The sequence below is a fragment of the Neltuma alba genome, unplaced genomic scaffold (genome assembly GCF_004799145.2).
Source record: "Neltuma alba isolate B1F8T4 unplaced genomic scaffold, ASM479914v2 tig00003273_pilon, whole genome shotgun sequence".
In the NCBI taxonomy this organism is placed as follows: domain Eukaryota; kingdom Viridiplantae; phylum Streptophyta; class Magnoliopsida; order Fabales; family Fabaceae; genus Neltuma; species Neltuma alba.
In genome coordinates this window covers 2,359-26,970 of record NW_021633216.1, presented here as the reverse complement: position 1 = coordinate 26,970, position 24,612 = coordinate 2,359, and the positions used below count along the sequence as shown (strand labels likewise).

The window sequence follows — 24,612 nt, the reverse complement described above, 5'->3', positions numbered from 1 at the left end:
TTATTGTCCAAAATCAAAAACAGTGATCTCAAGGCATAACCCGTAGTCACCTGAGACCAATTCATCACGACAAAATGAAAAAAATACAGAAATGGTCGGGGCTAAAAATGGCAATATCAACCGCCTAAAACATTATTTCCAGTGGCAGTAAAAAACTAAAAATTGCCTCGTGTGGTAAGGGTGGCCTAAGGTGTGGAAAACAAACTATTGGCGAGGGTTGAAAGAAGTAAATGGAGGGCTATTAGAAGTGTTGTTCATGCATGGGACAGGAGAGCCATCACCAACTTGGAGAATCTCTGGAATTTCCAGTTCTGGATTGCTTTGGAGATTATATTCAAAGTTTAACAGGCTCGCATGAAATCTAGAAGCAGCTGGAGTGATCAAATTACTAGGTTGTCTTCTCCTTGATGAACCACGCAATGGAGCCCTTGATCTGCCACACATAAAAGTCAACCATAACAAACAAGAAACTTTGATTCTACAATTCAGAACTCGAATCGAATGGAATTGTTTATAAGCCTGCTTTTAGCAAACCTGCGAGACCCTGCAGATGTTGGGGAAGGAGCAGCAGAATTTGGATTTCCTTTTAGAGTTTCATTTATCTGTGAAGCTTTTTCTGCCATAACCATTTCACAGGATTCATTTGTTCCGGTTTCAGTTTCTATTCTTAATTCAGAAGAACCTGAATAAGAGAGATGACATCAAACTCTGAAGGAATAATCTCATGCAAAATGATTTAGAGCTATTGAAAGATCAAAAGAGATGGTTCAAAATTGAAAATCTATAAACAGACTTGCCATAATTTCTCCCATATTCGTTCATGCATCCTCCACATCTGCATCTAATGGAGCAACCAACTCCATTCTTCAAAAGGAAACAACCATCATCAGTAGTTCATACTATAACAAGAACATAGAAGCATTCAGGACACAAGATTAGAAAAAAACCTGGTAACATTCACAATATTTCTTTTGGCACCCAGATTTCTTGCAGTTGCATCCTCTTCTGTGTCTTGTTGAAGCTGGAGTTTTGTTTGGATCAGCCTGAACAGAAAAAAAAGGAAGGGGATTAATAAAATGTCACAAGTGATTAAATCTCAGTTATGAGCATATAGCTGAATTTAATTCTAACCCCAGTTTCAGGTAAAGAACCAGCATTTGTGATGACGACTTTGGGAGCAAATGCAAGAGGGTTACGAGACTCAATGTCCTTGCGAGTTTTAAGCACAATTTCTTCATGAATTGGCTTGTTGAAGCAGTTTCGACAGGAGCAAGATCCCACGCAGTAGACGCGAGAAGCAAAGCACTCGCAGTAACTGATACAGAAGATACAAAAGGAGAAAAGAAGAGTCAATTAAAAGCTAGTGAAGTTAAACAATCAGTGGTACATTCTTTTTGGGGGGTTGGGGGAGAATGGAAGTATCTGAACTTACAGCTTCAAGCAATTTGAGACCTTGCATTTGCAATGCTTGCAACCTTCACCTTCTTTAGCAGGCTCTGACTTACGCCTACAAACCCAACTTGGGATCAGGCTAGTGAAGGAATCCTCAGAAATAATCAGAAACATGTCTAATCAGTAATAGTGACACTTGCCTTTTCCTGTTGGAGCTATTTCGATTATAACCTTCACCAATAAATAGAGCTGTTGGTTGTGAATAATCTAATGCCGGCTGAGTCCAACCGTTTTGGGCATGCAGGTCTCTTTGGGGCATTCTATACATTGGTGATATTTGATCAAGCTGTTGGCTTGTAGAGACATGCAAGGAAGGAGATGAGTTGGATGGACTGATTTGTCTTGTGGGTGGCCATCTATTGTTCATAATACTGGAGTCTTTTAAGGGAGGTGGAACATCCAAGTGCGATTGGGTTCCCGGCAAAATGTGCATATGGGAATTAACATTAACGGTTGTAGGAATAAACCACTTATTATTAGGAACACTACACTTCAAACATTGTGATGTACTGGAATTATTCGGCATACGGTGATCTGCTGCGAAAAAAGGCTGATCACAAAAGACAAAAATATATTTAGAGCGACCATTCATTCAACACAGTTAACGACTAAAAACTTTAGAAGAAAAAAATTGCAAGTCTCACCCTTCATAAATCACAAACAAATAAAAAGAATCAAATGACATGTAACCCTCTGAACTGCTATGCTATGTAATTAAAATATAGTTGTATAATAATAAACTACAAACAATAGCAATTCACTATTTTACTAGAATTAAATACTCTAGTTCTAAATTCAAAAATATAATAATAAAGATGAAAATCGTTGATAATGAGGTTCATAAATGGGGATATTATTTAGTGGCATCAGGTTCTCATCCAGGACAAAAAGCTTAAAAGGAATAAAAAAGTGATTAAATAGAGTTGCGACTTATGGAAGATGAAATTGATAACTCTCTTAATTACTTACAACACAAGTATAGCTAAAATATATCAAACATCTATGCATTGAGAAAGTCTAAACATGTAACTCCATGGAGAAAAGATTATTCACCTACTCACCTCATTATCCATTCTCTCATTGAGGTTGCTAGCCATCACAGCCAAATTGAAAATATTGTCCTGCCTTTGCTCAGTTTCTGTGGCTGTTTTGACTATACTTTGATATTGTGAGTCAACAGTGTGCGAGTTCCTAAAGCTATTTTGTGGTAACGGAGGCATAAAAAAACCAGGTCTAATTATGGGACCCAATGATTTCTGGGTCAGACCCTCAAGAGTACCTGTCTCATTGGGAGTAAGACCCTCCCAATCACATCCTGGTCGTTCATTATTTTCTGATACTGGTGCAAATAATCCCCGGACAATGCTAGAAATTGTCTCGTCAGAACTAGGGCTCCCACAATCATACATTGAACCCTGTGGCATGTCAAGTGTACATTTTCTGCTTAATTGCTCAACCAAAGCATTCCCTTGATCAGTACTTTCCTGGAGCTCACTTGAGTCACGATGTGCAAGATCTGTGTATGAAACAGCTTCTTCGCCTGAACTTATTTGTAAGCCACGTTCAAATGAAACAGTTGGCTTTGGTGAATCCAGAAAAGGAGCGTGGCTATATATAAACGAAGTGGATCAAATTGTCAGAGTCGAATCAAAAGAGAGTTATCTTCAGTATGTAATTAATGAGGATATTACAATTGCAATGAACAGGGGAAAATCAAAATTACCTATGGAGGATTCCATGTTCCTTGCGATAGGAGACATGGGGGGATGTGAAAACAGATGGAGGGGAGCAAAAGATTGTGGAGCTTAATGCCTGATTTTGCTGAACAGGCTTATCTGGTTTTATTGGAGAAAGTCCATTCATATAGCTGAATACATACGAATCCTGCACATATTGGGACATGACTTAGAAATATCATCAGACTCAGATAATTAAAGGATGAGCCCATGTACCAAAGATTCTGTTGCACTTGAACAGAGAAAGAAATAAAAAAAGAAAAGAAAAGAAAAAGAAACTCAAGCATCAATGGCAACAAACCAGAACATACTTTCCAAATAATATTTATTAGATTGGTTTGTGTGTTTAAAATGAATTCTAAGGCTTAAAATACTATTTCAGGAACTTTGATGATGTGTGGCATGCTTTTTAGCTTATCTGACTTTTTGTTCAAAAACCACTTTAAGATTGAAGCAATTTTTTTAGGATTCAAACTTTTGGATTTCTTAGATCTTGAAACTTTTTAAACTGTCTTTTTAGTATATTATCTAAATAAGTTCAGTTCAAACATAAATTGTGCTACTTCTGGCCCTAATCATAAGACCTCGTTTATAGTCTATAAACGAGGTCTCATAATTAGGGCCGAAAATAGTATTATAGTAATTGATTTTTATTCCAATCTTCAGTTTACAAAAAGCAGTTGTGATAAAAGTAACTTTTTATCAGACGTTAATCTAAACAAACGCTTGAGCCATCCCACTTCAAAACAAAAAGTAGACTACATAGATTGACATCATAGGATTCTGTCCATCTCACAACCGAACCTATAAGAGAGTTTAAATTGATCTCCAAAATTGCAGGAGCCTCAATAGACGACAAGGACGTGACTTGTTGAGAAAGTTGAAAAGAGAGAAAACCACAGATAAAATAAAACAACGCTCTTTTCAACCCCAGAGAGAAAGCAACCAAAAAACTTTTAGATATTAAAAAAATCATGCAGGGACGACGGCGAGACCAAACACAGAAAACATGAGTTTAATATGGCGAAAGAGAAAAGAGGAAATAGTATATTAGAGTATACTAGTTTGATGAAGCTGACCTCAGTGTTAGAGAAAGGAGTGGCCATTAGGTTTGAATAATCTTGTGGCGCGTCCATGTCGAGCATGAGAGGGAATTGAGACTTCTCTTATCTGCGCCAAGGCTTTCGTCCTCCTCCTCCTCCGATAAAAAAGGGCGGGAGAATTATATTCACTAGGATCACAGACGCCGATCTTCTCTAATCCACCGTCTATTATTTGTTTTCTTTGGTGCCACATCCGCCTTTCTATTTCTGTTTACTTATTTTTTGACCTGAAGTTCAATATCTCTTTACTATATACATGATTTTTTTTTAATGTTCTAAATACTTGATATATACTTGATATGACTTTTTAGTGAATGATTTTTTTTTTGCCAACGTTAATCATTCGTTTTTACTAATTTAATTTTATATGCACTATATTTATCGTCTTACAAAAACTACAATATTAGTATATACATTCATGGTTGCTTTCTAAGGAGCTTGTTCATTAATTAATTACGCATAAAAATAACTATATATTCTTCTGGTCCTGTTTATAAGGCGTTTTCGGCATATTTCACACAGAGCAAAAAAAATTTTAAACTTCATTAACTCTTATTTAAAATTTAGTAACTTTTTAATTTTATCCTTATTTAATATATATTATACCTCATGTAAACAAAGTCAACACAATAATAAATGAGGGGTAAAATTGTACATCTATATAAAAAATTTCTCTCAGAACCCTATAAATAGAACCAAAGGTTATCTTCTTTCTCTGTCTTATAAATAGGACCAGAGAAGTATACTATTTTCAATTCTATTTATAAGACCTTGTTGTAAACTACACTTATAATTAAGATGGGAAGTAGCATTCAAGAACCTCACCTCAAATTCAGAGATAGGAAGAAATTTGTACAGAGTACTTGCCATTTGTAAAATCCTATTTTTAAATATATATTTTTGTTGCCTGGGCCTTTTTAAATATGTAGAGGAAAGGAGAGAGTGATGAAAGCAAACATAATTCGTGATTTTGCATTTATTATTTTAAAATTCTTTTATAAGCACTCCCTTGAAGGAAATGGAGTGAATTAAAGAGTTGAGAGAAAATTGAGAATATGAAAAGGAGTGAAATATGTAGAATGAAGATCTAATAAAATGAATTAAAATATGAAACGGACATAAGAGGGAATCGCCACTTTTGAAAGAAGGAAAGGGAATTAAGAATATTGAAAATAAAATTAAAAAGGTATTTAGATAGAAACCAAACAGTAATTTTAAAAATACTTTTACGGTATATAAAATAAATATATGAAGAAGTTTGTCTCGTTTTACGGAAAGTACTTTTCAAAAGCAATTTTTTTATGTTACCAAACACCCTCTAGGATTTTAGAATGCATGGGGTTGGAATGTAAGGTAGGTTGATTCTCTAATCAATCCGCCGGTAATTAAAATAATGGAAGAATGTTTATGCCGTAAATATAAAATCAAGGAAAAACAAAATGAAATAAAACTATTTCCTTTTTTAGGTGACCGATTGTTTTAAGTCATCAACGTTTAATTCTTGTTACCTGCATATTGGAATAATATACATAAATAGCAAATAATTACCAATAAAATAATTAAAAAATGAAATAAATCTAAAATTTTTCCAAATTGGCATCAATTATGCTCTCCAGCGCAAATATCTGGCAATTAAGCTCAAATGAACTAGAAAGCAAGGTACTGAAAACCGGCAATTGAATCGGTCAAGACAATGGGTCAAGAGTCAGTGGGTCAGACCGGAATCAAACCAGGGGTCAAACCGGGAGTCAAACTGGTGAGAAATAAAAAAATAAAAAAAATTTAAATTTCACTAAGAACTAGATATCAATTTAATATCTTAAATTACTAGTAAAATAATCATATCCTTACAATTTATTATAATATTATACTACTAAAATCACTAAATATTCATCCCAATAAAATATCAAAATAGATATATGATAACAAAATATTCCTCTCCATAAGTATTCAATCACTAAGTCCTAATTATCAACATCTTTTTAAAAAAATGATCAAAATTTTTTTTTTTTTTAAAAAGGGGGACCCGGGTTAACCCACCAAAACGGGTAGGTTACTCGGGTCATTACGAGTCACTGTAAACCCGGTTCACAGCCTCAACCAAACCGGTTTCTTGACTGGTTCACCGGTTTCTGGTCTGAACTGGCCGATCTGGTCTGGTTTTCAATACCATGCTAGAAAGTACGAGCCAATTAGAAGTCAAGACTAAGCAAGTATAACTATGAAAATATGGTGATTTATTAAAAATATTTTAGGGGCAAAAATGCTTTTTAACCCACAATCAATCTAAAATTAACGATCAACTGTCTGTCCTTAAGTCAAATGGCGATATTGCAATGATTCTGATGCTCATTAAGGATATCGATATTGTTCCAATAAATAATGTTGAATAAATAGTTTAGGCGCAAAAATACTTTTTCCCTTTAAAAGTTTTATAAAAATTTGGAGCAAAGGCATAGACTTAAAATTTTCTAATCGAAGTAAAACAAGTGTATCCAATAAAAATCTGCCAATTGTATTCATTCACTTATCTTGTGTTCTTGGCCTTTTGTTATAAAAGCCATATCATTGTTATACTTTGATTCTAGAAAAACCAATAAGAAATATTGATTTCTTGGATCATTACTTTTAATCAGTTGATTCAATTAAATTGTAACAAATATTCATGCGCTTAAACAATAAACTGAAAACTCTTGGAGTAAATTTGTTACTTTACTCTAAAAAAATTTTTATCTTCAAAAAATGTAACCCAAGAAATTCACATGTAAATATTAACATTTTATCTAATTACACATTTTATGCATTTTTCAGTTTTAAAGTATAAAAATAGTTGTAAATAATCTACTGGAAGTTGAGTTCAAATGTCACAAAAATGCAAGTCTTTTTGGGGCATTGTATACATTGATGATATTTGGAATTTTGAATAGAGGAAAGGAGCTGTTTTGGACTAACTAAGAACTTGTTTGGCTGGGCGTTTAGAAGTTCAAAAGTAGCTTATTTATGACCATACCCCTGATTGAAAAATTTGGACCTGTTTGTTTGAACTGTTAGGCTATCTGACTTATGACAAAAAAAGAAAAAAGAAATGCATGATTTCCATAAGCCAATATGAGAAGCTTTTGTTTTGGCTTCATTGTACTTATGACAGTTAAAATAATTATTATTTGTGTCAGAAACATAATTTTTCTCTCTCGTAACTTTTTGGTAATTTTACAAACTAAATTTATTTTTATTTAATCATAATCCAAATAATTTTTTACTCAATTTGATTTTTATAAACTAATTTCTATAAAATCTAATCCAAACACAATTTATATAATCTAATTTAACTTTTATTCAGTCTAATTTTTTTTAAAAGTCAAATTGATAATAAATTATCTTTTTAGTTGTTAATCCGAACGCACCCTAAGTGATATTGTGGGAGGCCATTTATTATTAATAATACTGGAGTCTTTTAAGATAGTGGACCATTCAAGTGTAATTGGGCTCCTGTCAAAATGTGCGTATGGGAATTGGCATCAAGTGTTGCAGGAATTAACCACCTATTATCAGAACAATACATATTTTTTTTCTACCAAGATTGTAACATTACACTTAAAACATTGTGATCTAGTGAAAATATTCGGCCAGCGTGATGTGCTGAGGGGAAAAAAAGAGAGCTGATCACAAAAAACAAAAATATAATAATAAAGATGAAAATATTTGATAATCATGCTTATAAAATGGAGCTAGTGACGTCAAGTTCTAAAGAATCAATTCAAGTGCTCATCGCAGTAATGAGCACCATGATGGTCATCGGATCTCAATTATTCAAATTTAATATGATACCCGCGATTTAATATTTAATATTTTTGTTTTTTAAAAAAATATTTTTTAATAGATACATAATCCAAAATAGATGTAATATCCTAACTATAAGTTTTTAAAAAAGGTGATTTTTTTTTATTTCAAAATCATCAGTTGAAAATTTTAATCTAGACCTATTAAAACTATACCTCAATGATTTAGATTTTTCCGGAGCAATAGTGTACCATTGTACTAGTTATCAAAAACTAATCAAGGACAAAAAGCTTGGAAAGAGAGAGAAATTAGTGACTAAATATTTGCGACTTTATGGAAGATGAAACTGATAACCCTCTTAATTGCTTACAACACAAGTGTAGTTAAAATATCATAAATCTGTATATGCGTTAAGAAAGTCTAAACATGTAACTCCATGCTGAAAAGATAACGCACATTATTCACTTTCTCACCTTATTATTCATTCTCTCATTGAGGTTGCCAGCGGTCACAGCCAAATTAAAAAGATTATTCTGCAATTGCCCCCCCTCTCTCTCTCTCTCTCTCTCTCTCAAGATTTGAAACATACTTTTAAGCTGTATATAATGCACATTTTCTTCTTTCGAGAATAGCTTCTCTCCTCCAACGGTTTAGACTTATGACTTTATAAGATTATTATTATTATTGGCCAAAAATATTATAATTTTATTTAAAAAACATAAAAATAAATTTCAACTGCTAAATTCTGATCTGAGCCATTCGCATAAGATTTTACCAATTCAAATTTATTTATGTACCTTTAAAATAAATAATAATAATAATAATTTTATAAACTGTTAAATCTAAAATACTAAAATTCAATCAATGAAAAAATGGAGTAGGGGAAGGGTAGTTGAGGAGGATATAAAAGAGAAGTTCCTCCCATTTTTCTTTCCTCCCCAACCAAAAGTTAGTCAAGAGCTGCCTCCTTTCAAACTATACGGAGAGATTACTGTAATGATCTTATTAATTATGTATATTTATTTTTAGTAATTAGCATAGAAATGAAAAATTAGAAATCAATAATAATAAATCTAGCAGAAAGAGTTAGTTTATTACAATATAATCAGTTAAGATTTGAATTTCTATTAAAAGAGAAATATTCGACCTTTTAAAAAAAAAGATATATGTTTTTAATAAAAAATAAAAATCAGAGACATATACATGTATGCGTGTTTACATTTTATAAATTATTTCCTGTGATTCTAAATATAAAAACTAGTTCTTATATTTAGAAATACATGCATAACATATAAAATAATAGATTAAGGTGCATTCAGTACTAAAATCTTTTTTTTTTTTGGAAGCGTCTAATGTCCTAATATTATTTTCAGTGCATCCTGCATCTTCATCTTTAAGGTGTTGAATGCAACTGAAAAAATAATATTGTAGTGCTGAATGCAGGAAAAAATAAAGTTAAGATGTTGGATGCACCCTAAAAAAAAAAAAGATAATGAATGCACCTAAAAAATAAGATTAGGATGTTAGATGTACTTTTATCCTAAAATAATTATATGAATTATTAAACAAGTTTCATTGATATTCAATAAACATGTTACATGCTATGGGAAGTTAATTCTTATATTAACCCAACCAATTAGGGAGATATCGCAATGTCAATATTTACTAATTAATAAAACAATTAGGCATTATGACTTATATATTTAATATATATTTTTTCTAATTAAACTCAGATAGGTGAATACTCTTTGTTTCCCAGCAAAGAAAAGCGCTCTTTATCGAGCTGTAGAAAAACACAAAGTATCCTCAACTTCCGCTATCACTGGCAAAAATCAAGAAGGTAAGCGGGTTTAGTATATCAAACTAAATGTGTTAAATATAGTTACTGTTCTATTCTTAATATAAAATCTAATTGATTAATTTAAATAAATTAAATTAATTTTTTCATTGTAAAAATATGTGTTTTTTTTTAAAAATATCCTCATGTATATTGAAACTACTTCTAATGCAAGCTCTCTAAAAATGTGCAATTAATAGGAATAATTTAAAATTTTAATAAATATGAAAAAAAAGAATTGAGATACTATCTACGGTTCTTAATATAAGACCTCGTTAAACTTTTATTTTGGTCCTAATTATAAGACCTCAATCTACTTTGTCTCTCATATTTATGTATTTTTTTTCAAGATAATCCATTTAATAATGATAGTTCTATCTAATACACTTGATTAGCAAGGATATTTTAGAAAATATAACACATATTTATTACAAATAACTAACTCAACTTATTTTTTCAATCTCCTTAAATTAGTTAACTAATTCTTATAATTAGAACATATGTCAATGTGAAATATATATGTGTAATAGGTACTTTTATTTTGGCGAAAAAAGAATGGATACTTTTAAAAGTAATTGATGTATACATGGATTACTGACTAGAAAATTGGAATGCAAATTTGTTGATTGCCCTTTTTTTTACCAAAATACGATATACACTAAAACTATATACTAATATACTACACTTTTAAAAGTATTTACCAATATGCTACACTTAAAAAATTATATGTTAGAAATTATTCTTGGCGTGAACGATTTCACTTTTTAATTTTTTTTATTCAAAAAGTAAAATTGTTCACGTCAAGAAAGATTTCACTTTTTCCTATTCACTCCCCATACGAGAGAATCTCTGCCAATTATGCGTGCAAGAATAAGTATGCATGCAAGACTAATTATGCGTGCAAGAATAAGAATCTCTGACAATGCATGTGAGAATCCCATTGCTCCTGTGAGGCTACAGCATCTATGGCTTTATATATATTACATGTGAATTACTTCATGTCTTGCTCTCTTCTTCTCCTCCTCCTCCTCTTACTTTATCTCTAAAATCCAAGTTCTCTCTTCTTCTTTTTCTCACTTGTTTCATTTTCATTATTCTCTTGCACTGTTATTTTTTTTTACTCTTGCTTCCAAACAAGACAAGCTCTTTTATTGCTACTGTGGGTATATTGTTTATCTTCTATTTTTTCTTTTAAAAAATTTACAATTGTGATATACAATTTGATTTTTCATCCATACTACCCTTGATGAGTTAATATTTCATTATTCTAATTTTCAGAAGGTGAGTGATGGGTTCAACAATTTGGAATATTTGTACTCTTTTTAAGCTAGGTGCCTCTTATTTTAACACTAAAACTATCATTTGTTATATTGTTTTAAAATGTTAAGATTTTGATATAAGCTTCATTTTTTAAGTATATGATTATTATTTTTTCTTTTGAAAGTGTACTTCTCGAGAAGTTTAAATTTAGTAAGATAAAAATGAAAAATAATTATATATACACCCTAAATATCAAATATATGGTATATATTAAGTTGGTAAATTAAAAAAAAAAGTGTTCGACCCACTTCTATATTTTTTAGGTAAAAATAAGGTGTAAGTAATGAAAGATTGAAATAAACGAAGGCACTCATAATTTCTTTTTTTTTTTTTTCATTTTGCTTTTTTCATGCTATTTGTTATGTTGTATTTTTTAATTGGTGATGACATGTCATGATATGAGTGTTTTGAATTAAGAATAAAATACTCTGACTATTCTTCTAGTTTGCATCAATTACATAGATCTTTTTTCTATTTTAAAAGCATACAGTTTAGTCCAACTAGTTAACACTATTAATAGGAGTATTCTAAAAAAATTCTAAAAATATTATTTTTAATTGAAATTTATATTAAAATAAAATTTATTTATTATTTTACTTCTGATTCTAATAAATTCCTAAACTATATTTTTATAGTTACATTAATTTTATTAAGTTAAGGCAAAAATAAAATATTTGATTAAAATTTTAACTAATTTTTTTAATAAATACATATATTTAACTAATTATGTTTATAAATATTTATAATAAAGAAGTATTTAAAAGTTTTGAATTATAAATTGAAATAACTTATAAAATCTTTTAGACTTATATCGTTTAAATTCTATGATAAATAAAAAACTAGGAATTTGAAATACATTCTTACAATTTAAAAGAAATCAAAGTAAATAATTTTTAATGAATGTGATAAACTAGAGAAAAAATCTTTATTTTTGAACCCTTCATTTCAATCCAATGGGAAACAAAAGTAAAACATCCCTATTTCTTAAACTTATTTTTTTATTTTAATTACAAAGAAATAATTTACAAAAAATGATTAAAAATTATGAAAATTATTAATTTTGTAATCAAGTTTGTTTATTATACTTTAACGGATTTTGACAATAATAGTAATAACACATTTTTTATAGTAGTTTTTAATTTGGGGTTATGCAGTTTTCATTATATTTTTTCCCCTTAGATATGGATTCCATTATGTGTTTGGTTATGTAGGATATTCTGAACTAATAATAAATATTGATTTTGTAAAAAAGTAATAGTATGGTGGAGTTAATTTATTTGTATAACTTAATCTTGATTGACTAATGATTATAATGAAATAATTAGAAAGTAGAATGGATCATAGAAAGGAGTTCGTGTGTATATTTGCAAATGGACAAATTTTTAATGGCCCAATCGATGTAATATTTGAGTATGATAATGTGAAAATTATCAAAGTTGATGAAAATATTACCTTGGACAAATTGAAGCAAGTTATTGGATGAAAGTTGCAACTTCATCTCCATCAAAACGTGACAAATTTAGTATATAGATATCCCACATGCATAAATCCACCACAATACCAAGTATGCAATTTGGAAGATGACACAGATATAAAACAAATGTGGCAAGTATCCAAAAGATTTTCAACTCAATTAACATGTGCAGAGTTGTATACTAACACATGTGATTTACCAGATAATGACCATGTTGAGTCACAATCCATAGGTGATTATGTCGAAAATATGCTCCCATTAAGTAGCAATAGGGTGAACATGATGGAACAAGAATTTATATTTAGTGATCACATGGAAATTTTCCAACCATTTGAACTCCCCATAGATGGTGGGAACATCATATCATCATGTTCTCTTCCACTATTTTATGATCTTCAAGAAGTTGGAAAATATAGTTGGGGATCGGTAGTTTTAGCTCACTTGTACAGAGAATTATGTAATGCTACCAACCCAACTGAGGATGGGATTGGAGGATGCTTATCATTACTTCATTTATGGGCATGAGATCGTTTTCCTATGTTAGCACCACAACAACCTATGTATCTAGATCCACAATCTGATATCTACCCTCTCTTACCTCCTTTGGGTTTTAGGTATGCTAAATTTATTCATTAACTATTTGTTATGCTTTTATATTATTAAAATTATATAATTTTTAACATTATTTTTTTGTAATAATAGATGGAAAAATGTGAGACAAAACCCCTGTCCACTTGCTGCGTCTTTAATCCGATATAGGACCTTTCTGGATAAAATGACCGATGATGAGATAATATGGCAGCCATATGAATCTCCTTGTGTGTATCAATTGATTCCTGAGTATTGATTGGCAACACTCGAAATTTGGTGTGCTTTAATTCCTTTAATATGTTTTAATATTATAGAATGATATCATCCTGACCATGTACTACGACAATTTGGTCATCAGCAACCAATTCCTTTCATACCTGTTCATTTAGGAAATTACCACACGATCCAATTACGAGATAAAACAACTACAAATTGGATTGACAAATACTCGGACTTCATTCAAGCATGGGATAGATGGCCACATGTAATTGTTAATGCTCCTATAGCACTTGATGAACTTAATCAAACATCTTAGTACATGCAAATGGTATTGGAGACACACAAGATGATGGATCAAACATATCAGTGGTGATACAGGTCGTGTAGTGAGTTTTTTATTTTTCCACCATTAATATCGTTTTCTTTTACACAAAAAGTGTTATTATCTTATATCTTATTATTTATTTCAGTCTGACATAGCATAGGAGCTATACAGGCTTTCAATTAATTTTCGTTCAACATGTCCTAGTTGTATTGATTATCGAGACAGGGTTGCTCGTGATCAATGTAACATTTTACTTGCCCTTAGAGAACAACATTTTAATAAGAACCCTCAGCCTGCTCCACTAACAATTGAGTTGTCTCAGCCACAAATTCCTCGTGATAGACCGAGCAAATGATGCGGTGGTTACTTGTCTACCCAACCTATAATTGAAAACGAAAATGCAAAAGAACAGGAACCTCTAATTTTTACTCAGGCTTGTGACATATCACCGTCACCATCATCCCCTTTTACCTCTGTCGATCCTACACAACTTGAGTCTCATTACATGGTACCCTCATCATCATCCCCTTCCAACTTAGCCAATCCTTTTCAATTTCAAGTATTCATGACTTTATTAGATAATCCTGCATTATTTTCATCTAAATACAGTGCTTCTACTTTTGAACATGGTGGACCATCAAATGAAGCATTTGTCACTCATCGACAATTTATACATTTAAATGAATCACTTTGGTTTAATTTGAATACACCAACTACACAAACAAATGAGATACTTGAATCTCAAGAAATTGACATACAACAACAACGGCCACAACGTATGAGAAGAAGGTCAAGATGTGGTACTGGAAGTCACTATCAGTAAGGTGGATAATTTTTTCTTTATAAACTTAAACTTTATTTATTATTTTTTACAATAAAGTATTTATTACTTTTTATTTTTAATTAATATACATCTTACGTTCATTTCACAATTAGTTTTAACATCATTATGTAATTATCAACATTTTTCTCTCATTATTTAGTCATGATTTTGTCATTCAAATGATTGATAAATCATTATACTAATCATTTTAACCAGGAGAGAATGGGAGAAGTCTTTTAGCAGCAAATGAAGTTTTAAAGTCGTTCACCAGAAGAATGATTTTCATTCACTTCACGCACATCGAAGACATATTATGAAGAAGTCATTCACCGGATAAATGACTTTAAAAATTATTCACATGAAAAACGATTTTAAGCGTAACATATTAGTAAATACTTTTAAAAGTGTAGCATATTGGTATATAATTTAATTGTTTGTAGTATTTCGGTAAAAAAGCCTGTTGTGTGGCATTTGTTCGGTTTGACGAGAAATCAAGTATTGGGCATGGGCCTTTTATGCCTGTGACCAAAATAATAATAATAATAACAATTTAGCCCTACAATTTAATTGCTACAATTAAAAATTTACAATCAAAGCATAACTTTTTTTTGTTACGTACTCTTTGGTATGAGAAAAATAAAAAGAAGAGGAAATGATAGAAAATTTCATCAGCTCTATTTGAAAAATTAAAAAATTAGGGTTTTTAAATTTTAATCCCATATAAGTCTCAGATGAAGTAATTCACATGTAATATATATAAAGCCATAGATGTTGTAGTCTCACGAGAGCATTGTCAGATATTCTTATTTTTCCATGCAAAATTGACAGAGATTTTCTCGTATGGGGAGTGAATAGAAAAAAGTGAAATTATTCTTGCATGAACGATTTCACTTTTTGATTTATAATTCATACCCAAAATAATTTCTAAAATCATTAATATCAAGAACAATTTGTGTGTAATTTGAAAATTGTTCTTTTCAAGAATGATTTTAAGTACAACATATTGATAAATACCTTTAAAAGTATAATATATTGATATATAGTTTTACTGTTTATCATATTTTGGTAAAAAAAAACCCCATAAACGTGGTTCTCGTCCCAAGAATGGTTGATGAAAAGATGAGTTTACTTTTCTATATTTAATGAATAAAAATTGGGTGCAAGGTCTTTTGTTTACAATACAATGAATATACTCTTTGGCACAAAAAAAGAAAAAAGAAAAGAGTATACTCCTCCTATTCTAAATATAAAATATATTTTATATTGTAATACTATGAAATAAGTCTTATATTTAGAATCGGAAGAAATAATATGTTTTAGATTTTAATAAAATTAGACATTATCGCATAAATATGAAAAATAACTCATTTTTTCTTTGATTTCTATAGATTTTTGTCTTTTTGAAAAATTGATTTTTTGGCAACGTGATTTTTTTTTTGATAAAGCAATTCAAAGTGTACTCTCACAAGACTTTTTTTTTTTGGGTCCAAATACTCTCACAGGACAAGTAACAAAAAATTGACTAGATTTTGTTTACAAATATGAAAACGATTTAATTAACAAATTAACAAAATATTTATACAAGTATATGACACGTTTTCAAGCAAAGAAAAAAATATTTTTCCCAGTAGGGAAATAATGTTATATGAAGATATGACTATTAATTAATAAATTTGATGGTCGCTAGTAAAAAAAAATAAAATTTGATGACACCTTTTAATCACATTAGACGCACGGGAGAATTCCTATAATAAGATAAGAGGATATGGGTTGAAGCATTGAATTTATTTTCGTTTAGTTTTTAGTCATCAAAGTAAAATTAAAATTTTTTTATATTATATTGATCGATTATTTTGCCAACTATATTGGTCAATTTGAAAATGTGATAAAATTTATATTTTATTATATTGATAAGATATGATTCACATTAAGAATTGAGAATTTTTTAAAATAAATTCCATTAACTTCTCATGGACGGTAATTTGCCTTTCGTTAGCCTTTTCCGCTTCACGAGCCTTCCTGCTCCACAATATTCCTGGAACGCCCGCGCTTTTCTCTTTCTCTGCCACATGGTTTATTACTTCGGTTGGTTGCTGCTTGGTCTTTTGATTTCTGCTTTGGCCGGCTTCTCTTCATTTTTGTTTTTGTCTTGTCAGTTTCGTTAACCAAATCGCTCCCTGGAAAACCAGGAAAAGAAAGAAGAGGCCTCATTAAGAATTTGTCTGGTTTGTTCGCTATTTTAATTTCTTTTGAATAATGTCTTGTTTATATTTGGCTGATTTTAGCAGGTTCGAGCTTAGAATGGTGATAGTGATGTCCTCCGCGATAGCTACACTGTCTTCTACGAAAAGCTATTGTCTCTAATTCCCTGTAATCTTCAAAGGTACGTACCCTGTACCGACCCCAGACCCCATTCTTCAATTCATTTGATGCTTCTAAAACTTTCATCTACTGTTCTCTTCCTCTACCATTTATTTATTGCTTTCTTTCGTTTATTTTCCCTTTTTTGTTCCGGTTTTCTGTGCTTATGTAATGTTCCCGCCTGCTTCGGCTAGATTCTGTTAGCCGTTTTTGATCGTCTTCTGAGGGTTTGTGCATCGATAATTATTCCCTTTTCTTGATGATTTCCCCACTTATAGCGGTGACATTGTCTAGTTCCTGATCGCTTCGCTTTTCTTTTCTAGTTATTGTTTTTGAATTTTTCTTTTTCTTTTTTTTTTTTTAAACCGATCATAGTTGATGAAATACATGTTTGCGTGAAAATTTTGGCTCTGAATCGTGCATCAATTTTATAGATATTAAGTATTTGTTAGCTCGTATCTGCCATCGTCAAACAAGTTGTAGGAGTAAAAAATTGGATTTTATTTCTTGGTGCTTTCCAAGTGTGTTTTGGAATTTGGGGCTCACCATTTGTTATTCATCATGGATTCAGAAGGTTGAGGCATTTGGAAAGATGGATTTAGAACAAGAAGGAGCTAAGGATTCAAAGATGAAGGGCGTTGGAAGTCAGAGCAGCAAAGATATGATATTTAGAGCCGACAAGATTGATCTGAAAAGTTTGGATGCTCAGTTAGAAAAGCACTTGAGCAAAGTCTGGTCAAGGAAATCAGACCAGGAGAGGCCTAAAGAAGAGTGGGAGATTGATTTGGCCAAATTGAATATTCGATATGCTTTTGCTCATGGGGCTTATGGTACTGTCTATAGGGGTACCTATGATAACCAAGAAGTTGCAGGTATTTGCCCTCTATATCCGTTTACGTACATTGATATTGTAATTGCATGCAAAATGGATGAAACGAATTTAAGATGTGTTATGGGATGTCATTACACCCTAGAAGATTTGTTTTGTCTATTTCATTGTTGCCATTAGTGACATAGGATTGGATGGATAAGATATTTGAGAATGAACACATGCTTGGCACCTTGATTCTGGCATTAAAATGTTCCATATAATTCCATTTGCATATCCTAATTCTAGCACTCTTAGTGGGTCTAGAGGTGGAAAAATACTCGTACTTGTTGATTGCTGTAATCATTCTTCTATTCGACATTCCATGTTCTTTATAGATTATTTATCTAAATTTTCTCATTGCCGCCAATTATTATTATTATTTTATTTTTTTTGGAAAAAGAAACCATTTGTGTGTAAACCATGGATCATATTTCAAACTTCTCTTGCCTCCATTTCAAAGGGCACAAATTTCAACCTGTGCACAAGTTTTGATACTTCGGTACTCTAATGTTGGTGTGTGGCCAAGTGTATGACACATTGGTACATGGTACTGGGAAATTAGTATATGCACAAGTGCACGACACTATTGTCACATGAACTTCTTTGGATAGCAGCATTTCCTCCAAGCCTGTTCTTAATTCTTCATATCACGTATTTACATATCTGCTCTGTTTTCTAGGACCAATAGCTTGCATGCTTTGTAATTAGATTTGGTCCTACAAATTTGTTTAAACACAGGCCAATCTGGTGTTGAGGGTGTCAGATACAATTTCTCTTCAAGACGATGTTATGTTTGTGTTGCTTTTAAACTGCAGAATATGTCAACAATATTGATTTTCGTTCTTTATCATGGATTTGTTAAGTTGTAAGTTAAACAGGTTATGGCCGTTCTATCTGCGTTTTGTTAACTTTTATTATTTATTATTTGCCAAAATTAGATGAATTAGCCAGAACTTGGAGTTAATTTTTAAATTTATTTTTGTTAGGTTTGTTCTCTTCTATTGTTCACTTTACATAAATCTAATTGGATTGACATTCAATATTTTGTTTTACTTGAAAATTCTCACTGTTGTGATGTTGAATATTTTAGTGAAAGTATTGAACTGGGGTGAGGATGGTGTCGCCACAGCGGCTGAAACTGCTGCTTTACGTGCATCCTTTCAGCAGGAGGTTGCTGTATGGCACAAACTTGACCATCCAAATGTCACCAAAGTACAAACTCATAGTCTTCATGCTCAGGCATTTAAATTAGTGATTGTTACTTGTCACGTAGCACAGCTTATGAGATTGGGCTCTCGTGGGTGACATGCATGTCTAATCTGTAGGAATAATTACAATTTGGAGGAATGAATTAGATGTTTGGTTTTCAGGAGGAATTTTGTTTATCACAGTCTTCAAATTATAATTGTCTTTTATCTGTATTTGCCACAGTTTATTGGTGCATCTATGGGAACTTCAAATCTTAAGATTCCGGCAAATAGTTCTTCAACTAATGGGGAAACTCCTCCATCTAGAGCATGTTGTGTTGTTGTTGAGTATCTTCCTGGTGGGACATTAAAACAATTCTTAATCAGAAATAGGCGGAAGAAACTTGCTTTTAAGGTTGTGGTCCAGCTGGCTTTGGACCTCTCTAGAGGGTGAGTTCCATTTTAGTTACCTCTACAATTGTTGATTAAGAAATTGGAAAATTTTATCATTGAATTTTCCTCCATCTGCAGGCTTAGCTATCTTCACTCCAAGAAGATTGTACATCGTGACGTCAAAACAGAAAATATGTTGCTAGATGGGCAAGCACGTCTGAAAATAGCTGATTTTGGAGTCGCTCGTGTTGAAGCTATGAATCCGAGTGATATGACAGGCGAAACTGGAACCCTTGGTTACATGGCACCTGAGGTATTATTATTATTATTATTATTTTTTATTGGAACAACTTCTTACGTTGCCAGCTTATGATTTTATAACAAGGTTACTGTCCCAAGTTCATTGTCTTCATTCTTGTGAACATTCTTTTCACTGGGTTTATTTGCATGCTTACAATCTGATTCGTAGTTTGAAAGCCATCAGTAATCGGTCTTCAATCTTGGTGTTATGCTGAGTAGGTTCTCGAGGGCAAGCCCTACAACCATAGATGTGATGTCTACAGCTTTGGCATTTGCTTATGGGAGATTTACTGCTGTGATATGCCCTATCCAGATCTTAGCTTTGCTGATGTTTCAGCCGCAGTTGTTCGTCAGGTCAGTTCATTTCTACAATTGCAGCACTGCCACATTTTTTTTTTTTGGCCTTGGGTCTTACCAGTACAATTGCCCTTGTCAAGTCCTTGGTTGGTCTGATTCCAACATCTAGTCAAATAGTGATATGTTTGTATAAATATGTTTTATATTGAACTCTGAGAGCTATTACCACCCGTATAATTTCTTTAGCATTTAGGAAGAATGACATTTGAGTCTTTAAAAGGGAATTATTGACACTTTGGTCTCTTGAACGTATAATCCCTCTGAAATTGACAAATGTGTGATATACTATATTAACAACCTTGTTTTTGAACTAGAGGCCAAGACGATAATAATCCCCTGTGGGACTCAAATTTCATTACTCCTTATGAATATTGGATTGCTCGTGGCCTTGTATCCTAGCCTAGCAGTATGAATGCTTCCCTGCAAATGAGAGGTTACGGATTTGATTCTGCTTGTAACTTCAAGCTTCTTTTAATTTGAAAAATTGAACTGCTCTCAACATTTGAAAACGTAAAATATAACTTTTACGGATTCAACATCTTCATGGAAATGCATGACATATTATGATTTATGTGAGCCTTTTAATGGTGAAGGACATAGTGATAAAAATACTAGCTATAAGGAATTGGGATCTCTTGAAGGAGGAGGGCCCCACTTACTGAATACTTCGTAGGATCCGAACTCTGCAATAACCTTAAACGGGTCAAAACATTATAAGCTGTTTTGAGGATACTGAACATTATAAGTTGTGGGGTTGCTGTGACAGAATCTGAGGCCAGAGATTCCAAGATGTTGTCCAAGCACATTTGCAAGTATAATGAGGAAGTGCTGGGATGGGAATCCAAACAAGCGCCCGGAGATGGAAGAGGTGGTGAGAATGCTCGAAGCAGTTGATACCAGCAAAGGAGGAGGCATGATACCTGAAGATCATACTCCTAACTGCTTCTGTTTTGCACCAGTTCGGGGTCCCTGACTGACTTTTTTTCCCCCACAATTAACTTGTTTTTTTTTTTTTTTTGCTCGATTTCATTTGATTTTGATTCGGATTGGTGCCTAAATTCCTCCTGCATTATATACTTTTCTTTCTAAGACTAGTTATGGCTGCCAATTTTTAGCCTTCATGTATAGATTTATTTTTTTATTTTTTTTGGGACCGAACCATTCCTTGGACCATGCAGTCCGATGCTGAAAATATAGTCTTTTGCGCGAATTCCTGGAATTGATCTCCAGAATTTCATTTCATTTGGTCGCTTGTTTTTGTTCTCACTTGAAAGCGTCAGCCAGCAAAAGCATATTTATATTTTACCTTTCGAGTTGTTAACCTGCTTTCACTTTTCTTCATGTGTTTGTTTTTACCTTGATCCGATCTCTACATTAAGTAAATGTATATAATGTATTTAGAGGGAGACAAAAAGAGAGATGAATATAAAGATGGAATGTAAATTTCACATACAATAATTTTTTTGTATTTTTTTTCTTCGAACGTAAAGAACATGCATATTAAAAAATAATTTTATTGTTACTTTGGAAAATGAATGTCAGAATTTTGTTGTCTTCATTCAATCTTCATTCCTTTCTGTCAAGTCTGTTAAATGTGTGTACCAAAAAAAAAAATTTGATTTTTGTCCTTGCAACTCTATCTGCCCTTTTTCAAGGAAAGATTGATCGAATGATTATACTTTAGATTTGTTTCAGTAGTAAATTTTATTTTAAAAAAATAAAATAAAATGATTTGAATTAAAATATTAGATAACAAGCAGCTATACACAAGTAGAGTTACTTGCCATACTAAAAGTGAAAAGAAGTTAGGAATAGAAGTAATATAATTTTTGACATAAGTCCTGTATATATCAATACATATAGATATGCACGCATGCATCAGCACACAATATCTCTATTGTTTTCAAATATACTATTTCCATCCTTAATATAAGAGTTAGTTAAAAATTTAATTTGATCCTAAATATAAGATATCAATCTACTTCATCTTTTATATTTATCCATTTTTTTCTAAAATGATTTTTGTAGTAGTTGCACATGTTAAATGTTTCATAGCTAATACACATGATTATTAATGATTATTAAAGATATTTTAGAAAAGATAACATCAATTTATTATAAATAACTAACTTAACTAATTTTCTTAATCTACTTAACTTAATCAACTAGTTATTATATTAGCTATCAGAGGTAGTAACTTTCTTGAAAAGAAAATAGTGGGTATTTTTTTGGGCATGCAAAAAGAGTTTTTAAAAACAAAAATCATTGTTTAAAGGAACATAAACCAAACCGAGTTGCCAGTGATGTAGGGTCTAAATATCTATCCATATGTGTTAGTTGTGGGATGACGGATGGAAAATGGGTTTGACCTGAGAAGCCAGATATTGAAGCACGGCGCCGAAATGCTTAGAAACGTAGCAATTAGTGTTTGTTCATAAGGATAATTGGGTTATACTATTTCAGATTTTAAATATAAAAGTTAGTTGATTAATTTGAGTATATTAAAAAAGTGACTTAAGTTGGTTATTTATAGAAAATATATTGTCTTTTCTAAAATATCCTTACTAATCAAGTTTATTAATCAGAACTATTATTATTAGAATAATCAACTTGAAAAAAAATAGATAAATATAAGAGATAAAATAGATTATAGTCTTATATTTAGAATCCAAATAAAAATCAAATAAGATTTTATATTAATGATTGGAGGCAATATCATATGATAATTAGCACAATTATCGTGGACATGACGGCGGACATGATGGGAATTTGCGAAAGCCTTAATTTTCGTTGAGACTAAGGTTATCCATAGGATGGCTGCCGTGTTTTTCTCTCAAAAATTCAAAACAGAAACCGTATATTGCTTTCAATATGGTCGTACATATCATCTGCAGGATTACAGGCATTAATATGTTAATCTTGTACATCAGAATAAAAATCCTTTAATATGTGTAATTATTTTAGGGACTATTTTGAGATAAATAAATAAATACGATAGACTAAATAAATTAAAATATTATATTTAATATTAAATTAAATTTCTAATTAGTTTTTATATTTAAAATTGAAAGAAATAACACACACCAACATATAACGGGGTAATTTTTTCAATGATGAATTTTCTTCTTTGACACGCCCACATTGTAAACACAACAATACAGACACCTTGTTCTCCAAATGCTTGGCCTCTTTTTAAAGTATTTTACGTTTCATCTACACATATACTGCCTTTCATCATATTTATAAGATCTCATTTAAAAATTACAAACAGAATTTTATAAATAGGACCAGGGACAGTATATAAATATGCTCGTCTTCATATTCCACATATAAATATCCTAATCCTACCTGTCACCCATCTTACTTTGTTTCTGATTCCCAAGCCAGAAGCTTCTTTTGTGAGAGTCCTGCTGCTGCCTCCATCCATATCTTACATTTAACACGTCATTACCAATCTTATCCTCTCAATCCAGCTCAATGCTTCCTAGCTTTCCTAGTATTCATCTGTTCATTCGCTTGAGACGCAAAGCAACACCGAGATAATATCTTCATTAAATAATACTCCTTCAGTCCTTAATATAGAATCCAATTTTTGAGTTGGTTTTAGTCCTAAATATAAGACCCATTTATTATATTTATTAATTTCTCTAAATTACCCTTATGAATACTTCTCAAGCATAATCAAGTAGAAGAGGAGAGAGAGTATTAAGAAAGATGATTATGGTTTTAGGAAAAATATGTCACTTTTCTGATAATTAATTAACTTACCTAACTTCCTTAATCTAATCAAATTAGTTAAATAGGTCTTATATTAAGGATAGGAGGAGTAATATAATAAGGAGGATGTTTGTTGTAACTTAATTAGCGGCAGAGTGGGAATTTCGCTGACCTCCTCTTAAAGTGGCAACCGGTGTGCATCTGAAAGTTGTCTTGAAATTTCAATGACATCTTTCTTTCCTTTTTTTTTTTTTTTTTGAGATCTTCCCAAACAACTATACACAAATGAAGTTATTAATATGCTAAAATAAAATGAAATTAGGGAATAAATTCATGTTCTAGTGGGGGAAAAGATATCCTAATCCTATATACATACATATATATATATATATATATATCTGTCACCCATCTTACTTGTTTTGATTCCACAAGCTAGGGAAAGCTCGTTGTATAAGAGTATCGTGCGTGTGTGTGTCCATATAAAACTATACATATAACAAATTGCGAATATTATCCTCACAAATACAGTTCAGTGCTTGCCCTGCTCATAGACCCAATCGCTGATAATAGGAAGTTTCCCAATAAAGATATAATCACATGATAAAAGCAAACTTTAAATTAAACTATTTAGGGAATTGGATCAAATCAGGTGGGTTCACGTTAGGGGTAGAGTGGTAAATACGTAGATGACCTTCATCTCTTCTGTTCTATAAACAGGGAGATCAGGTGGCGGCGACTTTGTACGTAGGCGCAGGAAGATATCAGG

The 24,612-nt window shown here is 31.6% G+C and overlaps 2 protein-coding genes across 4 annotated transcripts; one reads left to right on the top strand and one right to left on the bottom strand.

The window, feature by feature from the left end:
• Positions 1 to 204: 204 nt before the first annotated feature.
• On the bottom strand, positions 205 to 4,324 carry LOC114741097 (protein tesmin/TSO1-like CXC 2). The gene is made up of 10 exons (XM_028929356.1): positions 4,268 to 4,324; positions 3,176 to 3,336; positions 2,514 to 3,060; positions 1,593 to 2,002; positions 1,433 to 1,507; positions 1,132 to 1,315; positions 948 to 1,043; positions 798 to 864; positions 535 to 682; positions 205 to 433 (listed from the first exon to the last, which is right to left on the bottom strand). The coding sequence occupies exons 1-10, from the start codon at positions 4,322 to 4,324 to the stop codon at positions 205 to 207; spliced, it is 1,974 nt and encodes a 657-aa protein (XP_028785189.1).
• A 12,599-nt stretch (positions 4,325 to 16,923) lies between these two features.
• LOC114741098 (serine/threonine-protein kinase STY13-like) lies at positions 16,924 to 21,261 on the top strand. 3 transcript variants are annotated; one of them, XM_028929358.1, is made up of 7 exons: positions 16,924 to 17,043; positions 17,596 to 17,893; positions 18,983 to 19,104; positions 19,324 to 19,529; positions 19,611 to 19,785; positions 19,992 to 20,126; positions 20,896 to 21,261. In XM_028929358.1, exons 2-7 carry the CDS (start codon positions 17,614 to 17,616, stop codon positions 21,100 to 21,102), a joined length of 1,125 nt encoding a protein of 374 aa, XP_028785191.1. In that variant the 5' UTR covers positions 16,924 to 17,043; positions 17,596 to 17,613; the 3' UTR covers positions 21,103 to 21,261. The 3 variants fall into 3 exon arrangements, with proteins under 3 accessions (XP_028785191.1, XP_028785190.1, XP_028785192.1); XM_028929357.1 differs by having other exon boundaries at positions 17,593 to 17,893; XM_028929359.1 differs by lacking the exon at positions 20,896 to 21,261 and adding an exon at positions 20,723 to 20,883 and having other exon boundaries at positions 17,593 to 17,893.
• Positions 21,262 to 24,612: the final 3,351 nt, after the last annotated feature.